This window comes from Telmatherina bonti, assembly GCF_933228915.1.
Source record: "Telmatherina bonti genome assembly, chromosome: 3".
Classification (NCBI taxonomy): Eukaryota; Metazoa; Chordata; class Actinopteri; order Atheriniformes; family Telmatherinidae; genus Telmatherina; species Telmatherina bonti.
Window position 1 is genome coordinate 30,721,218 of NC_136621.1, and position 20,504 is coordinate 30,741,721.

The 20,504-nt window shown below is 37.9% G+C and overlaps 3 protein-coding genes across 3 annotated transcripts; 1 reads left to right on the forward strand and 2 right to left on the reverse strand.

The window, feature by feature from the left end:
- Positions 1–302: 302 nt before the first annotated feature.
- On the reverse strand, positions 303–4,424 carry toporsa (topoisomerase I binding, arginine/serine-rich a). Its single transcript, XM_079264502.1, has 3 exons — positions 4,312–4,424; positions 3,652–3,710; positions 303–3,133 (listed from the first exon to the last, which is right to left on the reverse strand). Exon 3 carries the CDS (start codon positions 3,128–3,130, stop codon positions 755–757), a length of 2,376 nt encoding a protein of 791 aa, XP_079120628.1. The 5' UTR covers positions 3,131–3,133; positions 3,652–3,710; positions 4,312–4,424; the 3' UTR covers positions 303–754.
- A 436-nt stretch (positions 4,425–4,860) lies between these two features.
- On the reverse strand, positions 4,861–7,415 carry ndufb6 (NADH:ubiquinone oxidoreductase subunit B). The gene is made up of 4 exons (XM_079264944.1): positions 7,151–7,415; positions 6,314–6,406; positions 5,336–5,380; positions 4,861–5,001 (listed from the first exon to the last, which is right to left on the reverse strand). The coding sequence occupies exons 1-4, from the start codon at positions 7,328–7,330 to the stop codon at positions 4,936–4,938; spliced, it is 384 nt and encodes a 127-aa protein (XP_079121070.1). The 5' UTR covers positions 7,331–7,415; the 3' UTR covers positions 4,861–4,935.
- Positions 7,416–7,701: 286 nt separating this feature from the next.
- On the forward strand, positions 7,702–20,231 carry LOC306774758 (PRELI domain-containing protein 1, mitochondrial-like). The gene is made up of 6 exons (XM_079264922.1): positions 7,702–7,821; positions 8,777–8,983; positions 9,693–9,918; positions 10,949–11,062; positions 14,608–14,686; positions 19,190–20,231. Exons 2-6 carry the CDS (start codon positions 8,892–8,894, stop codon positions 19,309–19,311), a joined length of 633 nt encoding a protein of 210 aa, XP_079121048.1. The 5' UTR covers positions 7,702–7,821; positions 8,777–8,891; the 3' UTR covers positions 19,312–20,231.
- The last annotated feature ends 273 nt before the right edge of the window (positions 20,232–20,504 follow it).

Consider the following 20,504-nt stretch of genomic DNA (forward strand, 5'->3'; position numbering starts at 1 on the left):
TTAAACACTTAATGCACAAACCATCGCCTCCCCTCGTGTACATACTGCATGAGTTTAGTGATCAGCGTGTAACACTCTTATTAGGTTTCACTACTTTCAATATTGATTACCTTATAAATACCACTAAATCTGCTTACTTCATAACAGATTTGATATTTTACTAGACCACATATATTTGACTTTTTTGTCCATGTGATGTAAAATTTAAAAAGGCAAAAGCTAAATTAAATGCACACTCCCAACTCACTGGAGTTTTTTCTTGAACAAAACTTTATACAAAAGCACTGAAAACAGCAGGCCATGAGTAAAAGTCCACTTGTAACAATAACTGTGTTGAGAATAGCGTCAAATTTTAAGAAAAAAATTAACATCATCCCTGAGGATACCCTTGCAGATATACAATTATTTCCCAGAATATGAACTAATATTTGCAACAGATGTGTGTCTTCTGATTTTACGGTTCTGTGCAGTTTGTACTGGCATCTTTAGCACAGTACGGAAATTTGAAAATGGTGATTAACAATTTGTGACATTTCATCTAGATCAATAATGCAATCTTCGCTTGTCACATACATTAGTAACCCATGAAATGTCACAATAAAAAAAAAAAAAATAAATAAAAACATGGGTGCAGTTTAAACAGAACTGTGTATTAATAATGTCCTTTAAGGTCTAATGATCTTCAACATACTGTTTTATCTAAAATAGTCTTGGCAGGTTTTCACAACAAAGGATCCATTAAAACTTCTGTGACTTAGTCTGGAGGGAGGTGGTTAACTTGCTCATCCTTTACGTTGTTGATGACGTTCTCAGTTTCTGTGATATTGTACTGGCTGTCATTGGCTAAAGAATCATTGTCGCTATCAATTGTAATGACAGCAGGTGAGCTTCCCTCTTTGCGCTCGACACTCCTGTGACGTTTGCTTTTCTTCTTGTGTTTCTTCTTTTTTTTATGGTGACGTTTGCTTCGCTCATGTGCTTTTTCCTCTCCGATGAGCTCCACGCTGCTGCTGGCCTTTCTTGACCTCTCTCTGGATTTTTTACGGTGTTTCTCTTTACTTTTTTTCTTATGTTTTGTTACCGGCATGGAGTCACCCTCTCTGTTCGGGCTTGAGTGTACTATTTTGGATGACTCCTCCAAATGTCTTGTTTTGTATTTTCTTTTCCCACCAGGCTTGTCATGATGAGATTCCCTTCTTGTTGATGGGGAGCAACTACTGGAATAAGTCCTTGATCCAGAACGCCTCCTGTCTCGTCTCCGCGAGTCTCTGCTGCGGCTCCTGGAGCGAGATCGCAAGTACTTGTGGCTGCTGTAATAGTAGGACTGCCTCTGTGTGTAATGTGTAACACTGCCATTTTTCTCTCGCCTATAATGACTATATGACTGATAGCTATGATCACTGTCCCTTCGTTCATAACTCCGGTCACGCTTTGAGAACTCTCTGCCTCTGGAGTAAGAATAACCTCTCTCAGTGGAATGAGAGCTGACACTGCTGTGAGACATTACTGGGCTTCTGTGGTCTTCACTTTTTGACTTATTTTTCTTCCTCCGGTGGTCTCTGTCCTTTGACTTGTGCTTGGCCTGAAATTTATCTATACTGCTTGTCTTGCTGGATGACTTGTGGCTGCTGGATAATGAAGAGCACTGTTCTCTTAAATTCAACTCATCGTGACGATGATCCGTTTCTGCGTTTTCTGATCGTCCAGACCGACTGGAACTGCTGCTCTGTGAAGCTGCAGGGCTGCTACTGATGAAACGGATGTGTTGAGGTTGACGAGGAAATTCTTTTGTGTCTTCACTGGAAGATTGATCAGAATCAGAGGAGAGCTGAACTAGCTCTGGAGTCCTCTCTGCAGTCGGCTTAACAAATCCTACAATCACGCAGTCATCGTTGTCAGAAATGGTGCATTCCTTATTTTTCCTGTCAATCTGACTCATTTCTGTTTGGTTATTTAAACTCATTTGCTGCGGAGAAGAACCAAGTTCTTGCCTTTCTTCCTCTGAACTGCTATCTGAGTCTAAGTCCAGGACTGACAGATGCTCTACCCTGCTCTGCTCTGCCGTAGTAGAATATGACGGCCCCGGTGTCTCGTCATCCCAAACAGAGTGGCTCAGAGCAGAAGTGGAGTCTCCGGGAGGGTCCAACTCAGCTGAGTTTTCCTCATCTTCTGAAATAGCAATTACAGATGAGTTTGAACTGCTGTCTTCATTTGAGGAAGGGGCGGGGCAGTCATAAACAGCATGCTGGTCATAAGCCTCCATATTGAAAGGTGATTTTGCAAAACTGATGAACTCATGCAGAAAATGCTCTGTTCGACCCTGGAGGAACGGCCTGAGCTCTTCCTGAATAGCTCCATCTTCCATATCATAGCGTGTAATGCGTGACATGATGATGTGTTGAACTATGTTGACCAGAGAGCCATGAGCTCCATAAAGCACAACAAGTTCTCTTTTCAGCCATGGGACCAGTCTATGGAGACAAGCAGGATTCCTTCGATAGAACTCAGCAGATGTGTCACGGGAGCGGCCGCCGTCCCGAACATTTCTAATTCTCACTCCCCGACGGTACAGCTCTCTTCTAAAGTTAATCATCTCTTGCTCTCTAACATTAGCCACTGCTCTGCCTTCACTTGCAGCTCTTCTTTTGGCCGCCAACCTCATCATCATGCGCCGAATATAGCGATCTTGCCTCTGCTGGGTAGCATTTGTCGATCCTTCAAACATTACCCCATTGTCTGGAGGTGGAGAGGTTCTTCCACGCATCTGTCGATGGATTCCAGTAAGGGTTGTGCGGTATCTAAACCGCACTCCCTCAAAATACCCAAAAGAGGAATTTTCCACATGCTGCTTTAGTTCATACTTCTGAAAGTCTTCATCTGATTTTATACTGTGATAGATTGAATTAAATGGCTGTTTGCATAGTGGACACTCAGCTTTGTTCTTGGACCATTCAAGAATACAGCGGAAACAGAACTTGTGCAGGCAGCGGTTCACATAAGAAATATTGTGGAATATGTCCAGACAGATAGGACACTTGGAGTCTGGGGACACCTCTGCAGACATTGCCTCTGAGTTTTTTCTTTTACCACTCCTCTGGCTCTGCTGCAGGGCAATCTTGATGGCTGACATGATCTGACAAGGAGAAAAAAATTAAGTAAAATTCATTTTTACTAGGAATCTCCCACATCTACTGTAAAGACATACAGCAGTTTTGAGTCATTTTCCAACATTTCTCCTGTGTTTTTTGAAGAGCTACAAGGGAGAACAAGGAAATGTAAACATTTGCTTTGATCTTCTTGCAGAGAATTATGTTTTTTTCCCCTCAAAATAATTTCTGGTTTTAGACTGTACCACTTTTATTACTGTGTATCCTGTATTCATTTAATCCTGTATCTATGATCTCAATAGCAAAAATACCGGTATTTCCTTTTCATTCCTGGCAAATTGACCAAAGAGAAAACTTGATAAGTTAATTCATCGCAAAAATTCATGATGAATACATGCACTTACATCTAAGACTATAACTGGTGTAGCTATAAAACAAGCCCATTTCACAGGTATTGATTATGGCCTAGCAGTCTCTTGTCATTTCTAAAACGCATGTAAAATCACTTGCCTGAAACTGTTTCCCTATAAGAAATAATGCTTACCAGTCAAGTTTATCTTATTACACGTATCTCCTCAAATGTGGATAACAGCTTTCCATAATCTGAGAACACAGACGCAGGTTTGTGGTAATAACAGCATAATAATGTTGCTATAATGAAGATACAAAGAATAGAAACGTCCCAAAACAGTAGTCATCACAAAGTGCAACACTGAACAGTACTGTATATGCAAATATGGCTGTCAGACATACATAACCGTGTGCGATTATAAACGCCACAGATTTAAATATTACATTAAAACATGTATTTCCAATCTAAACATAAAACTTAAAATATAGAAATAGATATCTAAGTCAATATCCATAGATGCCTTTTAGTGACACGTTCACTGTTTAGTTGGTCTCCAGTGTAAGCTAATAAAAGTAGCTTCTGTTTCCAATAAAGACAGAAATACTATTAATTCGGTGCTTGCCACATATATAGCAGAAGATAAAATATATGTGCTTACTATCCTGCCGTATGTATATTATTGATCGCTAACTTATGACCGTAAATAGCAGTTTAAAGCAAAACAACTAGTTAAAAATGGCTAACTAGCGTTAGGTAGCTAGCAAGCAAAGTTGGCTAGCATGCTGGAGCTAAAGTTTAGCCAGGAAAAGTCGGGGCCACCTGGACACAAGCGAAAAGTTGTTAAGCGTCTACCTGTGACTTCCTTGAACACGAATGTTGCTGACAAACGTTCACATCACCCCTTCTTCTAAAATCCCACTCGACTTTGTGTCCATTTCCGTCAAAAACATCGACTTCCTCTGTACATTTCATAACGTACGCTGGTGCCTTTAAATAACTACTAACATTTTCCGCCTATGATTCCGCCCTTCAGAATAAGACTTGTAACGAAAAATACAAAACTTTCGCCCTGGGAATTTATTAAAAACAATTCATTTTCCTGTTAACATTAATCCACATTGAATTTTTTAGTATCACATACTCTAGTCCCCATAAAGCAACTACAACCCAACAAATCAAAAGGCTCCGTTTACATATTGTTACATTAATTAGTATGCATAATCTTCATTGCCATTTCAAAGATGAAGATTATGAATCTGGTTTAACGTTTGGAGCACTTCTGCAAAAAGACAACTTGAGTAAGCAATCTAAAATAATTATAAAAAGCTTTTTATTAAAAAAAAAAAAAAAAAAACAGACAAAAAAACTTTGACTTAAAAATAAAGACTCTTACTCATAATGGACTTTGTAATGTTTTAATGGAATATACAGTTTTTACAACAGAAACTTGAAAAAACAAATTGAAATATTTCAACTTCAGTGATGACCATGGGCTTCTGGGAGATCTGGAACAACCTCGCCCGTCTCCAGAATGGTGTCTCCCTAAGCACGATGAGAGAGGGGAAAAAAACTTCTCAGAGCAAGGTTAATGAGGGAGCACCATTAATAAAATCTCAACTTCAACAGTTATTAAACAAAACCAGTTATTATAGTGATTATATGAAAATTAATAGGTAAAATGTTAGAATTATAATTCAAATTAAATTTAAACTTTATTTATATAGCACTTCCCATACAGGAGCATTTCAAAGTATTGTTTAACATGAAAACAATTTCGCACACACACACCCTGCCCAAACATACAACCCCATATTTCTCTTGACCTAAAAAAACCCCCCAAACTATTAATAAAAATCAATACATGAATCATACTTACTGGGAACAGCTTGGGTTTCAGCTCCACAATGCCATATGGTCTTTGCTGTGGGGTAAAACAGTTTTTACTGGCCAATACAATTTCAGGTGATGAATTTTCCAATTCTAAACTAAAGCGACATAAGCTGAGAAATACATTGTATACGTTTGTCAAATATAGGAAAATAAACAGAAAACATCAACTAAAGTCTATGCCAGGGGTGTCAGAATCCAGTCCTCGAGGGCCGGAATCCGGCAGGTTTTTGTTGTTTCCCTCCACCAACACAGCTGATTCAAATCAATGGATCCAGCAGCTTCTTGTCAACCTGTTTGAGTGTCGGTGAGGTGTGTGTTGGAGCACAGAGACAACAAAAACCTGCAGGATACCGGCCCTCCAGGACTGCAGTTTGACACCCCTGCTCTATGCTGTCTATCCTTTCTCATGTCTCTGCATCTTTGTGGGTTATCCAACAGGGCCAAAAAACCAAAACAAACTAAATATGCAACAAGAAACTTCAATGAAAATCTTTGGGTTTTTTTTGCTACCAACATATACATAAAGTCTTTTATATGCTAACAGAAAGACAACGAGGAATTTGTGTTATGGGTGAGCATTATCACTGAAGAATAATGTTCCCAACTATCAATCTAACAGTTTTGAAATGATGGACATGGATGTGAATTCTAACTCATGCATAACAAACCATATATTTGTGAGTTGGAATAATCCGAAACAAGATTACTTTGACATTAGCCACACATTATTTACTGATGGAAAAAAACAATCAAGTCAAAGTCTCAAGATTGTTTGAAAGGGGAGTAAAGAGAAGGTGGGCAGTCACACGGAAATATCTTTTTCTCAAATAAAAAATTAATTAATTTTAACATATGGTGAAAAGAATATACTTTCTATGGTATTACTCAGTGACAGAAGTAATAAAATAGTGTCCAAACTGGAATAATATATCACAAATACTGCTAAACATGTCTGGAAACTTACAGAAACATGATATTTCACATAGTAGTGAGCGATCCAGGCAGGTATCAGCAGTCGCGTTAATGTGAACACCCCACCTCTGTATGCTTTGTAGGTCTGCAAGGAAAAAAAAAAGAAACACACACTGAATCACAATAATCTAATAGCTTCAAAACATTGACAGAAGATAACCATTTGTGCAAATATTACTCAAAACAACTTTGAGTTGAAAAGGGTATTATTTAGTTTTCTAGAAGTAACATTTTGAATTATTGGACAATTAAAAAAAAAAAAAAAAATCATGGGTCTCATATGCTTATTGTCATGAAACCATTAATACTCCTAATTATTCTATTGAAGTCATGTATCTTACTATGTTTATATAGGGATTGTCAAATATCAAAAGATATTTTTTCCCAAAAATAACAAATAAGAGTTTCTCCATTTACAGTAGTGTGATATTTTGCAAGCAGGAAAACAATATTCACTACATCAGACACTTTGTTGTCAACATTATTAATGTAGTACAGGACACAGTTAACAGTAAAAGCATGGAAGTTAGCTAATTTTAGACATAGCCAGTTGCTGATGTCGTTATAAATTTGATTTGAGACGGGGCAAGTAAAAAAAAAAAAAAAAAAAAAAAAAAAAAAAAAAAGAGGAGTTATAATGACAAAAATGACAGCCTGCCAGGTCAAATTTAAGTCGATTATTAAGAAAAACCGCCACTGGATATATTTTATGACAAATTTTAAAATGAGTCTCCTTGTCCTTAGATTAAACTGGCCATTTAATGCATTTAGAATAAGCTTTTTCTTAGTTTTGCTGCATAGCTGTGGCTAATGGAGAAGCGACACTCACGTAAAGCCTCCACAGGCTTTTCGGCTCCAGAAAGCCAGCCCAAAACTTAGCAACGGGGCCTGGAGGTTTAGCTTGGACCACGGGCTCCCTCGGACTAAGCTCCTGGTCCTTCAGCCACTGCCTCCGGAGTTTTACTAGCTGCTCGAAACGGAGCTTCTCGTCTGGTGTGTAGCCAGACATAGCTTATTTCTTGACGCTCAACCTCAGCAGATCTACAATGACACCATGGAGGACACTTCCCTTTGCAGGCCAAGTGCACCAACGAAGAAGGGAAAAAGGGGAAAACGTGATCCGTTTGAACAGTTCGACAATTTATAGTGCGCCATCTACTGGTCAACAGTTGACATTTATTTATTTATTTATTTATTTATTTATTTATTTATTTATTTATTTATTTATTTATTTATTTATTTCAACTAAATTTATACGTATTTACATTTAGTAAGTTATCGGATAACAAGTAATTTAATAAATACAGCCTTTGCTTTGAAAGGATTACCGGAAGTAATATTTTCCGACGAGCACTCGGACAAACAGCTGTCGTGTGTCCTGTCAGTTTTAACAATATGTCTTTAATTAGCTAACGTTAGTTAATTTGTGGGCTTGAGGCTCGACTATATATTACTAAACGGATATTTGGCATCTTAACATTTCATTAAGGGTGTTTACAGGTAAGGCTTCACAAGATCGCGTGAATTTTTTGTTACTATTATCTTGGCGTTAACACTAGCCGAGCTAAACTAAACTTTATTAACCTTGCTCACAACAGGTTTATGGTAAGGATCCTAAACTGATAGTTATAAAGGTTAGTAATAAGTAATAAACTAACCTTTACAATTATTAGGGACGTAAGATACAAACTGATGTTTGACTGACCAAAGTGTCATATACAGGAGTAGTTAGCCTTATTAGCTGTCCAATGAGCTAGTTTTAATAGCATTCAGAGTTAAGGACAAGTTATTTGGTGACTTTTTAAATTACTCTCTATGAACTAGTTTGTATGTATGTATGTATGTATGTATGTATGTATGTATGTATGTATATATATATATATACATATATATATATATATATATATATATATATATATATATATATATATATATATATATATATGAGAGAGAGAGAGAGAGTAGTAGTGGTAGTTGTTGGAGATGTAGTGAGGATTTTAAATAGAAGACTTAATGCTGTCCAAAGGATTTTCATAGTTTGTATAGTTTGAGTACACAGATCACATCATGAACATGTACATATTTAAGTAGATATATTATTTTAAAAGCTTTTTTACATAGAATAAAGTTAACCTCACTGCCTAAGCACTGTCTTGATGATCATTTTTTAAAACATGATAATCGAAAAATGTAAAGAAAGACAGATACAGCACAACAGATTAAAAAAAAACAAAAAAAAAACACCCTTTTTTTTAAAAATACAAAACAGTCTGAGAGACTTCTAAAAAATAAAAAATAAAACGCTAAATCAGATGTCAAGGTCATATGTCTTGCGTACAAACCACATTACCATTATAATTTATTATTACTATTAGATTATGTTTTGGTGTTTGTTTATGTTTTGGACATTTGTGCTTTTGCTGCTGATGTTGATGATTCCATTCATTTTTTTCAGGACTATCCCAGATTTTGGATGGAGTCAGCACCCAAGATTTCATCGTTTTATGCAGTCACACCAAGGAACCTGAGGTTTCAGGATTTAGGTCGTCGTGCACATTGGTGCAAGAAAAATGGTCAAGTATTTCTGTAGTAACGCAGAAATCAAGAGTACATGGGACCATGTTGTGTCTGCTTTCTGGCAGAGATACCCTAACCCATTCAGGTACAAAGATGCTTATTTTAATACTTTTAGTGGTTGTCAAAAGTCTGCACAGTCTAAAAGTAATATGAATTATTTCTAGGCCGATTAGAACCTTGGATCAATTGTTATACTATAAAATATAGTTAAATGTCCAGATAAAAAGAATCCTCCTGATTTTTAGGTTACACTGAACCTGCTCTGGTATCATGCTGAGGCTAACAGTTGTGTTTATAGTAATGTATAGTGTTGTACTGATAATTACAATAACTACTTTAGCAAAACCTGAAATACTGATTTCTGTAATGATTTATTTTGAATTAGGTGGCAAGTATGGTCTTGTTTATCTTTTGCTTATGTATTTATTTTAATTTCTTTCACTATCTATTAAATGCAGCAGTTTTTTGTAGTCATGATTACAGACCCTCTCCACTTCCCTGTACTTATAATCTGTAGAAAAAGGCAGAAGTGAGAAAGAACATCAGAGAAGTAAAACTAAGTAAATCTTGGCCAAGTGGTTTATTTGTTTAATTTCTTTAGGAATGCTGATTTGCAAAATGAGAAAGTTGAGTGTTACAGGGTTTGGGCTGATGTGTAAAGCGATTTCAGGATACGTGTGTTTCTTATTTAATAAATTATTTCCCTGTGGATCTCAGCTGAAGCACACACGACATTGTCTGAAACAGATCTGAAAACAAACTGTTTAGCTAACCTGCATCTGTGTGTCTACTAGCACCCATGTTCTCACAGAGGACGTTGTGTACCGAGAGGTGACGTCGGACCACCGGCTCCTCTCCAGACGCCTCCTGATGAAGACCAACCGGTTGCCTCGCTGGGCAGAGCGGTTCTTTCCTGCTGGCATGTCACGCTCCGTTTACATCATCGAAGACTCCATCGTGGACCCCGTCAACAGGAGCTTGACCACCTACACCTGGAATCTGAACCACACAACACTCATGGTGAGGGCTCACGTTCTCTCAGCCCTACTGTGTTTCATCCAGTTCCAACTGCATTACAATTAAACATGAAGTCTGTGTATGATTAATTATCTGCAGGGGTTTAATTTATTTGACTTTGTGGAATATTTTAATCGAAAGATCCTTCTCCATGATCCTTCTCCATGACAAGTGAAAATGTTCCCTCAGGCCAGCTATTGAAGTTGTCATCTTGCTGTAGTTATATAGGAAAGAAAAGAATCGGTTTGCTTCTGCTTTTATCATGATTTATCCTTGTATTTGTGCTTGATATTCTATGCTGCGCTGACAGACGGAGCTCAGGGCCATCCAAGCATAGTGCGGTCAGGTGGAGCATTGAAGCATTTATTCATGGAAGTATTAAGTCAGCCTGATCTTCAAAGGAAGCAAATGCTTCAGGGCTGCTCAAATGGAATAATCCTCCAGGGAAGGAGGACCTTGAAGCCCATGACTTACATGTCATGCAGTTTTTAGGTGTTGTGAAATTCAAACGCTGGCTGCTGAAGGCTGCATATTGCTTTAGGATGGATTGTGAGTCTGTTTTCAGTCTGCAGTTTGAAACACAATGCAGACAAGCCAACAATGCCAATGAGAGGGAAGGGGATGGTAGATACATTTAGGGCAGTTTTATCAAGCAGTAATCAGCAATAAATCCTGAGAATAAGCATTTTTTATTTCTTTGTAGAATAATGGCTCTGGTTTTAATGCAATCGTGGCCACATGAATCTAGTAGCCAAATTATTAAGTTAAATTTAATCTGATCCGGAAACAAAAAACAAAACAGTGGAGTAATTTAACCTTTAATGCAGGAGTTGGTTGACATTAAACATTTAAAACTCTTTTTGTCCATATGAGAGTTTGGATGCCTACTTGGGTAAGAATTGTCTCAAATTGTATCTTTATACCACCAAGAGAGACCAAATCTGCATTAAATACTGTACTTTCCTGAAAAAATATCCGTTCCACTTGAAAGTGCTTTACTACCACCTGCTATAATTTTTCTTTCTGTGATTAGTCTGTCGAAGAGCGTTGTGTTTTCCAAGATTCAGCGGAGCAGCCAGGAACTACACAACTGAAACGGGAGGCGTGGATATCCTCAAGCATATACGGCTTTTCCAAACCTATTCAGGTACACTTATCCTCTGAACTGTTGCAAGAAAATGTACTTTAACCAGTTTTCAAGGGTGGGATATGCATTACGGTAGCTTGATAAGGATCTTTATTTTATTCTTTTTTTATTTTAAATTTTGAGAGTCAAATGTAAGTGAATCAGCAAAGGGTTGAGGCTATTTTTTGGATGGCCAAGTCGTCAGTCACCTTTGAAAACACCACATGCTCTTCTGAATATGACCAGCAGGGCTCACTTGTGAGCGCTGTAGAAGCAGTTTGATTGCCATGACACGAACATGGACCTGATTGCAGAACACATTGCAATTAAAATATTGCTTTTCATATAATTTTTAATTTGGATGTTGTATTTCATGGATAGTATTTGGGACAGACCAGATAGAGAATGTGAGAAGTGACTGTAACCATCTTTTTTTTTTATTAGGCCCGAGCACCTTGGCGGTGCGAAGGCCTATTGTAATTGCAGCGTTTATTATTATTATTATTATTATTATTATTATTATTATTATTCTCCTAATAAATGAATTGCTTTTTTGGAGGCCTGAACATGCTCAAAAACTCACCAAATTTTGCGTACCCCCCCAAGGGAATGCGAAAAATTTGATATTTTGAGGTGCTCCAGAATGTTTGAGCGAAACTGAATGAGAGCACCACCTATTTTAGGTGCCCCGCCACTGCATGTCGTTAATCTTTATGAAAATTCATACACATGATCTACATGCAAGGGCGAACAAAAAATCCTCTTAATGTCATGGTGAAATGTCGACAGGAAGGCGGCCATTTTAGGTCAAAGTCAATATTTTGGCGTTTTAGCACCTCGCATTTTAACGAACTCGTCCTAGAGCTTTTATCCCACTGAGCCACAAATTGCTCAGGATGTTCAGGAGGCATGTGTGATTAAATGTTGTGTTATTTCTTCTAATAGGAGACTTAGTTTACGAGGGGCGGGGCCTCAAAGTTTGATGTCTCGCCAGGAAAAATTTAACGGATATAACTCCCACATAAAGCAACATTTCTGCACCAAATTTGCTAGATATGATGGCAGTCCCCTCCTACAGAGTTCTATATGTCAATATTTTGATTATGAAATAGCCACGCCCCCTGGAGGTCAAAAGTGTTGTTTTTTGCTCACACACCCATAACTGTGGCTTGGTAGACACCACATGGCCCAAATTCACTCAGGCATCACAAAACATGTTGGTGAAGAGATCTGGTAAAGGACGTTGCTCTACGCTGCACGGCGTGCCCGTGACGCCATGGCGAAGTTCCATGCGGCGGCGTGACATCATAAATCACTATAAAATTGTCAATTTTGATCTGATCACCCTAAAACTTATAGGGATTAATAAGGGATCAGTCCTGAACAGATTAATGTGACCATTGCTGGTGTCGACCCAAGCCCCGCCCACTTACAATAGGAAGTGGTTTTTTCCACGTTTGAGGGTCATGCTTCTAAGCAAATGGTCCAAAACACTTGAGCCTCCTCCAAAACATGTCAAACCCTTTCATGATGCCACAATAAAAACCTCAAGTCGCTACGCTAAACGGGACATGGCGAATGGCGGTCCAACGCCATGAAACAGGAAGTACCTGTGACCAAGCCATGGAACCTTGGACCACCACCAAACTTGTCATGACTGATGACAGTAAGGCCCTGAACTAAGCCCCATTGAAACATTATGGAATAAATGGAGCATGTCTCCATAGCGCCCCCTACAAAATTTCAATCAATCAGCCCCGCCCACTACATTGACTGACATGGATATGATTCGGGAAACTAGTAGACCCTCCCAGTACCTTCAAAAAAGTCTCTTGGACATATGGGCTAAATCAAACAGGAAGTCGGCCATTTTGAAAAAGGTGTCATTTTTTGGGCAATTTCTGTCATTTTCTTTGTCATGCATTTCTAGAAGTTCCTTCTAAGAATTTTGTCCAACTTTAACCCAAATGAGTCAGGATGCTCAAGAGACATGTGTGATTAAAAGTTGTGCTATTTCTTTTAATAGGGGGTATCGTTTAGGAGAGGCGGGGCAGCAAAGCAGATCGTGATGCAATGAAAAAGAAAACTGACATAACTCCCACAAAAAACAACCAACCTGCACCAAATTTGCTACAGATGATGCCAGTCATATCCTTCACATTTCTGTATGTCAATAATTAGATTATAAATTAGCCCCGCCCCTTGGTGACAGGAAGTGACCGTTCATAAGGCCTAAATGGCCTGAAGAGCAGTCTGGCTGCACTTTAGGTTGAGAGAGGCATGAGAAGGATGTTGCCAGGGGAGGCGGTGGCATTATGCCGAGCGGCGCCATGGTGCGAGGGCCTATATCACCGCTTGCGGTTTTAATTATTATTATTTTAGAAATTTATTTCGAACTAATAAAAACAAACTTTAAAACAGAACAAATAGTTATTACAACAAACAAAACAAGCTTCTTAAGTTCAAAAACTGTCTTGGAAGAAGTTGAACACCTATCTGGTCCAAAACCCCTTTATAAATAATACCCTAACATTATACAGGATCTCTGAAAAGTAACAGACATTATATTACATTACAATAAAACTTAAACAATAAATAGTGGTAGTACACACAGTAAATCATAATATACAATATACATTACTTTCAATCCATATTTGCCTCATAACTTTTAATTATCTTATAATTAAATAATAATTATCTCAACATCCCCCCTCACAGTGGCTTAAGAAGGGCTGTTGAAATGCCCCTACCTGCCATTGTCATTTTTGTAATTTTGAAGCCAATCATTACCATATATAGACAAGAAGGCGGAGCTTGGCAGGGATACTGACAACAGTGAACAAACAAACCTCCCTTTGTGCATCATTTCTGTTAAATTATGGGATTATGTTCCAAAGGAAAATGCCGATTTTGGTACCAACAGGGATACTCTGAGAGCAGTCCTTTTGAGTCTCTCAGTCATAGTTGACCTCTTGGCACAAGTATGATGTGACGGTTGGTTGGTGTTGTAATTGTACAGCCATTTTTCCACTGTGACAAAAAGCTGCAGAATTTTACCCAAAGCTTTTTTTGTATCGTTCTCTGTGAAAATAAAAGCATCAAGTGTCATTCAGAAGAGATGGATGCTTCGCCAGCATTTATGCTGTGTTGACGAAGTGGCCTGATCTCAGGAAGGAGGAAATAACACCCTAATGAACAATACTGTCAATTATTTATAATGTCCTGCTTTTATTTGACGCAGTACTTAAATATGTGCTCCTGATCTAATATATACATTTATTGTTGACTTGTGAAGGAAATGCAGTGAGTTTTTCTAAGTTTAGTATGTCATGTTAGGCAGTAGTGGAGTGGGAGCCTGCATGCAAATGCAGAAAATAAAGAAATGGGAAATCTGAGTGGTGAAGTGAAATTATTGCCCAAAATATGTCAGATGAACCTGCCGTTTTTATATATAGGATATTCCAGGCTTGATTTTATATCCACACATCAGTGGGAGGCTTGACTTTCAGTTGGTTTTGTTTTCCAGAGATCCTTTTCATGAAAGATTTTTTTTTTTTACTTCCCAGGAGTTTGGACTGGCCCGCTTCAAGAGCAACCAGACAAAGGCCATGAAGGGGCTGGAATATGCACTGTCCAACCTACAGGGTATGTTTACATCATCTACAAGTGTGTTTCAGAGCAGAGAGAAACAAAACAATAGTTCAAGGTTGGAACGGAAAAAGGTTAACAGCAGCCAGTTTTCAGAAAGTTATAAGAAATACAAAGAAATCAAAGTTGACATACTGAAACTTACCAGCAGTTCAGTATTATCATTTCAGCAGCGGGAAGTAGTGGTTATAAAAATAACTAAAATCCAGCCCTGATAAGATGATTCATCTGTCATAAATCTGCCAAGGTTGTTTTTTTACAGTCATGTGTGGAAGAAAGTGCATCCTTTTTCTTTTCTGAGGTTTTAGATATTAGAACAGAATAAGACCTCATCTGGTTTCTAGCCAGGTCCTAATATGTAAGAAATACAGCTTAAATTTAAGGAACACTAAACCTAAATGCAGAATCTGTGTCTAAAAAACTAAGTGTAGTCTCAGTGACATGCCTCCTATGGACAGCTAATTCAGCATCCATCTTACATCCTACCTGTACTGCAAGCTCTCTGAGTCTTATCTTGACTTGCATCTTTTTCTCTTCCTCTGATAATGTCCTCTTGCTGCTTCTCCAGAAATGCACGTAATAGATGCCACCGTGCCATCATATGAGTCAACACAGAGTTTTGAAGTCAGAAAGTTGTGCATCTTGAACAGCTTGTGGAACCACATTTAACAACAGAAACCTGAAGCTCCTCTTTTCTGCATGATTTTATCAGTTCTTTACATTGCTTTGACAAAATTTGGCCTACTCGTCTTTATGTTAGTTTAGTTCGTAGAAGTTTATGGGTTAAAGCAGTTTGATTGCTTTGAAGCCTGTGCTTTGAGTGGCCCATTGCAACAACCTGATTCTTTTCTTTTTCAGTCATTCTCATGAATATTCGGACCGACTGCCTCATTTTATTCTGGAATATTTACAGAGGAGTTCATAGTGACAGGCATTGTGCATTATGGCAATACATCTTCACTAAAATCAAGAGACTTTCTCCTTCTTAATAACCTTATATGTCCAGTAGTTTTCAGATTGTATTTTCACAAACTTTATGATATGATCAAAGTTTCATTTCAAAGTGTGCACCTTCTTCTTTTTTTTTTTTAACATAACTGTGATTGTTTTCTGGGTTTTTTTTCCCCAAAGTTAATTAAAATCAATAGGAAGCCACAAATCTAAAAGGTAGTGCACTTTTTGATAGTTTTGTGTTAGAAACTGTGCGATGTGCTGATGCAGCATACTCTTGTCTAAAAGGGTGTTCTCATATTGTTGTGGTTCTGTCCTGTTGCCCCTTTGTTGATGGCACTGCAGGAATTGGCATCAGGCTGAGCGTTGTGGTAAGTATGTTAGGAGGCGGGGGGGGGGGGCATTTATCTGATGCCCAGGCCTTTGCCCAGGGATGTCACATGATGCCCCTCACACAGTAGGCTGTAGCTGACGTAGTGTAATTTCCTAATTTTGCGTCATGTAATTAGCGGTAGTGTTGCTAGGAGTAGAAATATTTAGGAATAGATGAAATCTGTTTTGATCACATGTTTATTTTTCTTATCTGCACACAATTTTTCTGAACACCTTTACTATTCATCCATTTGTTCATACTCAGAACCTCTTATTCCGATCAAGGTACGCGGGGGGAGCTGGAGCCTTTCCCAGCAGCCTTAGGGTGAGAGGCGGGGCACACCCTGGACAAGTCACCAGTCCATCACAGCATCTGTACTATTGTCTTACTGAATATAAACCATCTCTGCAGCTGTCATTAAGATTTAGAAAAGACATAGAGCAAGAATAATGCAACCACCATGAAACAGGCAATGATCTGGGCAGTCAGCCACAGCCTGCTGCATTTTGGACCCGGTCATAACTTTACAGCTTTCTTTAACTCGCATTCATTGTTAATTATTGCTCCATTTAGAGGAAAAATGGGTCGTAAAGCATGGTTTAGTTGAAGGTGTGGCTACCTTGTGTTTGGCAAATAACAGATCAGGGTGTCACTGGGATTTCAGAAAGTCCTTTCTTTTATCATGTTTGGATAAAAGGAAAAAAAAACACAAAGGAAACCAAAGATTAAGCATAAACACTAAACTCAAGTCCACAAGTTACTGAGCTTTCTCAGCTCACCCCCTCATAGTAAATTTTTAGGCTACAGGTGATGGAGGTAACCAGCTGAATGAGGAGATGCAGTATGGTAGGATGAGTCAACCTAATGGTGCGTTAGACTTTTCTCTTCAGTTTTCATATTCAGCAAAAATGATTGGATTGCACCACCCGATTACATTCACCAGACTGGAAAGTCAAAAGAAAGAACAGTTTCAAGTGGCATCAACAGACTACTGTACTGGCAGGATCTCCCACCACTTTGCCAGTTTAAATAACAGCTTGGTTACATTTCTAGGTAGTGAAGCCACACTTGTAGTTATACTAGTTTAATGCTCATAGATGAGACGATGCAAGAAAAATTATGTTCTCTTTGTGTGAAAATACGATAAAGATGATTTTAGAATAAATGTTTCAAAATAAGAGTTGGAAACTTAATAGTAGCTTAAGTGTATCATGTAAAATGTTTTAGTATTGAGTTTGCTATAATGCAACATAGATTTTTATAGTAAAAGCACCATAACCCTATAAAGCCAACACATTTGCTATTTGTAGTTTCAGAGACCTTGTGTATCACTTTATGATAGGAACTTTGCTCAAAACCCCGTTGCACACAATTCCATACTTATTTTCTGCCCCCTAATGGACACCAGGAAGCAGAAGATTACAAAACAAAGATTTTGATTTATCACACAGTAAAAAAAAAAAAAAAAAAAAAAAAAAGATAAAAATACAAAAAATAGATCTTTTAAAAGTTTTGTTAAAGTGCCAAATAAAAAAATTTAGATTAAAAAAAAAACTTGGACAATTTTTCTGAAGTCAGGTGTTAAAGGGTTGAAGTTCCTCCGTGTTTAAAGCAGAACAGCTTTAAATGAGCTTCACAACTTTATCAGAGAGCTGACATTTAATTCTATGGAGAATGACATTGTTTTAAGTAGTAATAATACTAGTATATTGTTGTCAATTAAAAATTATTAATCAGGTATTTATGCCTCTGATCCTTATAGAGCATTTCATCAGATTGTTATGGGACCGAAAAATTTCCATCTATTTTGTGATCCTTCTTGTGACCAAGTTTACCCCATCACCAAGAGAAGCGTCAGTCTTTGACGTTACCGCCTTTACTGGACCTTTACTGGCAGGCCGGTCTCACCAAAATCCTCCCACATTTGATCTTTTGGGCTTAACTTTGGATTTGTCTGAAAACAACACCTACCTCGTAGAGAAAGCTTGATGAATGAGAAATCCACTTTTTGTTTTTAACCTTTTACAAATTCCCTAAAGCCACTGCCTGCTGGCATTGTCAGCCTTTAAACACGTGAATATGTTGCTCCCTCCCAGGAAAATACCCAGCTCAACACTCTATCTTGATTCCACATGTTGTTCTCACTTGAAGTTGAGGGTTCACCGTCAGGGCGAACACAAATAGACTTTGTGTCTGTATCCATTGCGCTGAATCCAGCGTGAGGCAGTTTGTAACAACATACAAATGAGGGTGTTCTCTAAGGCATGCTTTTTTCCCGATTCGATTCCAATTTTTTGGGTGCCGATTTGATTTAAATTGCTATTCTCACAACGCTTCGATATTACTGATTTTTGTAGGTTAAAAACAAAATAAAAATGTACAAAACTTTTTTTTGCTAGTCATTTTTTAGTGATTTTAGGTTGGAAAAAGCAACACAGTAGCCAGACCATTATTCTGCTGCTACAATGCCCATGATGACAAGTAAAAAGATCAATAAAAACAATAAAAATGACAAAAAAAATTATAATGGATTATTTTTATTGATTTGAAAAAAAAAAACTTTTTTTTAACAAAAAAAAAAAAAAATCAATTTTAAAATTGTGAAGCAAAAAATCCAGATATTCGATTTTTTAATTCAATTTTCCCACACCTAGTGTTCTCACATACTGAAACACTTTAATTTCTTCAAGTTTTTCCCTGGTTTAACTTATTCCACCTTTCCATTTGGCACGCCTGATGCAAGCTGCAGAAATTCCATGACAGCTGTACTAAACACCAGCTGAAAGATGTCAGGTTCATAGAAAAGAACCCAGCATTCATTCACAAGGATTCAGCCGTGCCTCTGACGTTCAGTCAGCTCTCCAGCACTGCAATCAGTTCAGAGTGGTTTACACAGTGCAATGATCACCCTGTTTCCCTTAGATTTTCATCTTGGATTCATCCCTGCAGCATTATTGCATAAATCCATCAAGCCCACTCTCTTGTTGTCAGACTGTAAAAAGTATCTAATATGCCAGCGAGAAGTGTAACAGAAGATTCTCTGAATGCACAACTAGGCATCATCACAGTTTGAAGAAGCTGAAAGTATTTACGTATGTGTGCCACGTCTGAAAAGTTAGCTGGAAAAGTTTTCATTCTGTCTTCTCTTTCTCTCGCTGCACCCTTTGGACTATCAGGAGAGACGCCCCAGCGGCTGCTCAGGGACACAGTGAAGGACGCATCAGAGAAGGCCAAAGAGGCGGCCAAGACCATCGCCTCTGCTGCCGCTGCCCCACAGAAACCTCAGCAGTATGTGTGACAGAGAAGTACACGAGGCTTTTTGATCATCTTGAAATGCTGCTGGGGTCCGTCAGATTACCTCTGCTGTTAAGACTTTTACCTCTTCCTGTCCAAAGTTTCTACTTAACTCTCAGGACCTGAGCCTTTGTATGAAACCTTCTGCCTTTTACACAAGCAGCACCTCATTCTGCTTTAATTGTATCAGCTCTAATTGTCGTATCTAAGCTATTTATTTACTATTTTAAATAAGATAAATAAGAATGTGATTTTTTTTTTTCTCGTGTATTTTGGGAGTTAAACATATCTCCCATTGATCTGCAATGACAGCTGTCGTGCTTAGGGCATCTGCACAGCCGCAAAGCGACATTAGACCAAATCATGTTAAATTGAAATTTGGTGGTGTTAATGGGGAAATTTTAAGCAACAAATGTAAGGGTTTCTTATAATTTCCCCCTAGTTTCAGTTTTTCGGCTGTGAAAGTCATAAGCTTCCATGTCTGAAACGCTGCAGCTCACGCAGCAGGTCCCACCGTTCTGTTATGTCTCACACATAATTAGAAAGCATAAAAGCTACTGCCAGCAAGCCTGTACTGACACAACAAAGTGACTTATACCAAACAATTCACTTCTCTGTGCTCTGATTTACTATTTAATGTAATTAGCCTTTAACTGTATGACTGTAACTGAGGTGCAATAGTTAGTTTCATTCTGCTTGTTGAAACGTATCTGTTGATGTAAACATTTTATCCACTGCATTCCCTTTAAGATGGAAGTGAAGTGACTGGATTTTTATTCTTTTTTTTTCTGTGACACTTGAAGTTTAGCAGGAGGATAGTTAAGCGTGATTTTAATGATTGTTTAGGGTTAGACATTTGCATTATTATAATGTAGGTTTATTGAAAAAAAGGAATGACATGCAAAGTGAAGAAAATGCTTTAGATGCTTAGAAAAGCTCTTTGTTTTTGACTTTAAATCCTTTTCAAAACAAGCTTTATTAAAATGTTATAACTGAATAAATAAGCTTATTTTTTCTCATGTCATTATCTAACGTCTCTTTAATGTTACAGTTACAAAAGATGAACCCTCGACCTTTAAAAAATGAATATTCCAAGCGGCAAATTACAGCTTCACCGCTGCATAAACCAAACAGGAAGCCCTATAACATTTGAACATCTCTATCTGCACTTTGCTGCTGCTTTGTTCAGTTGAAGAC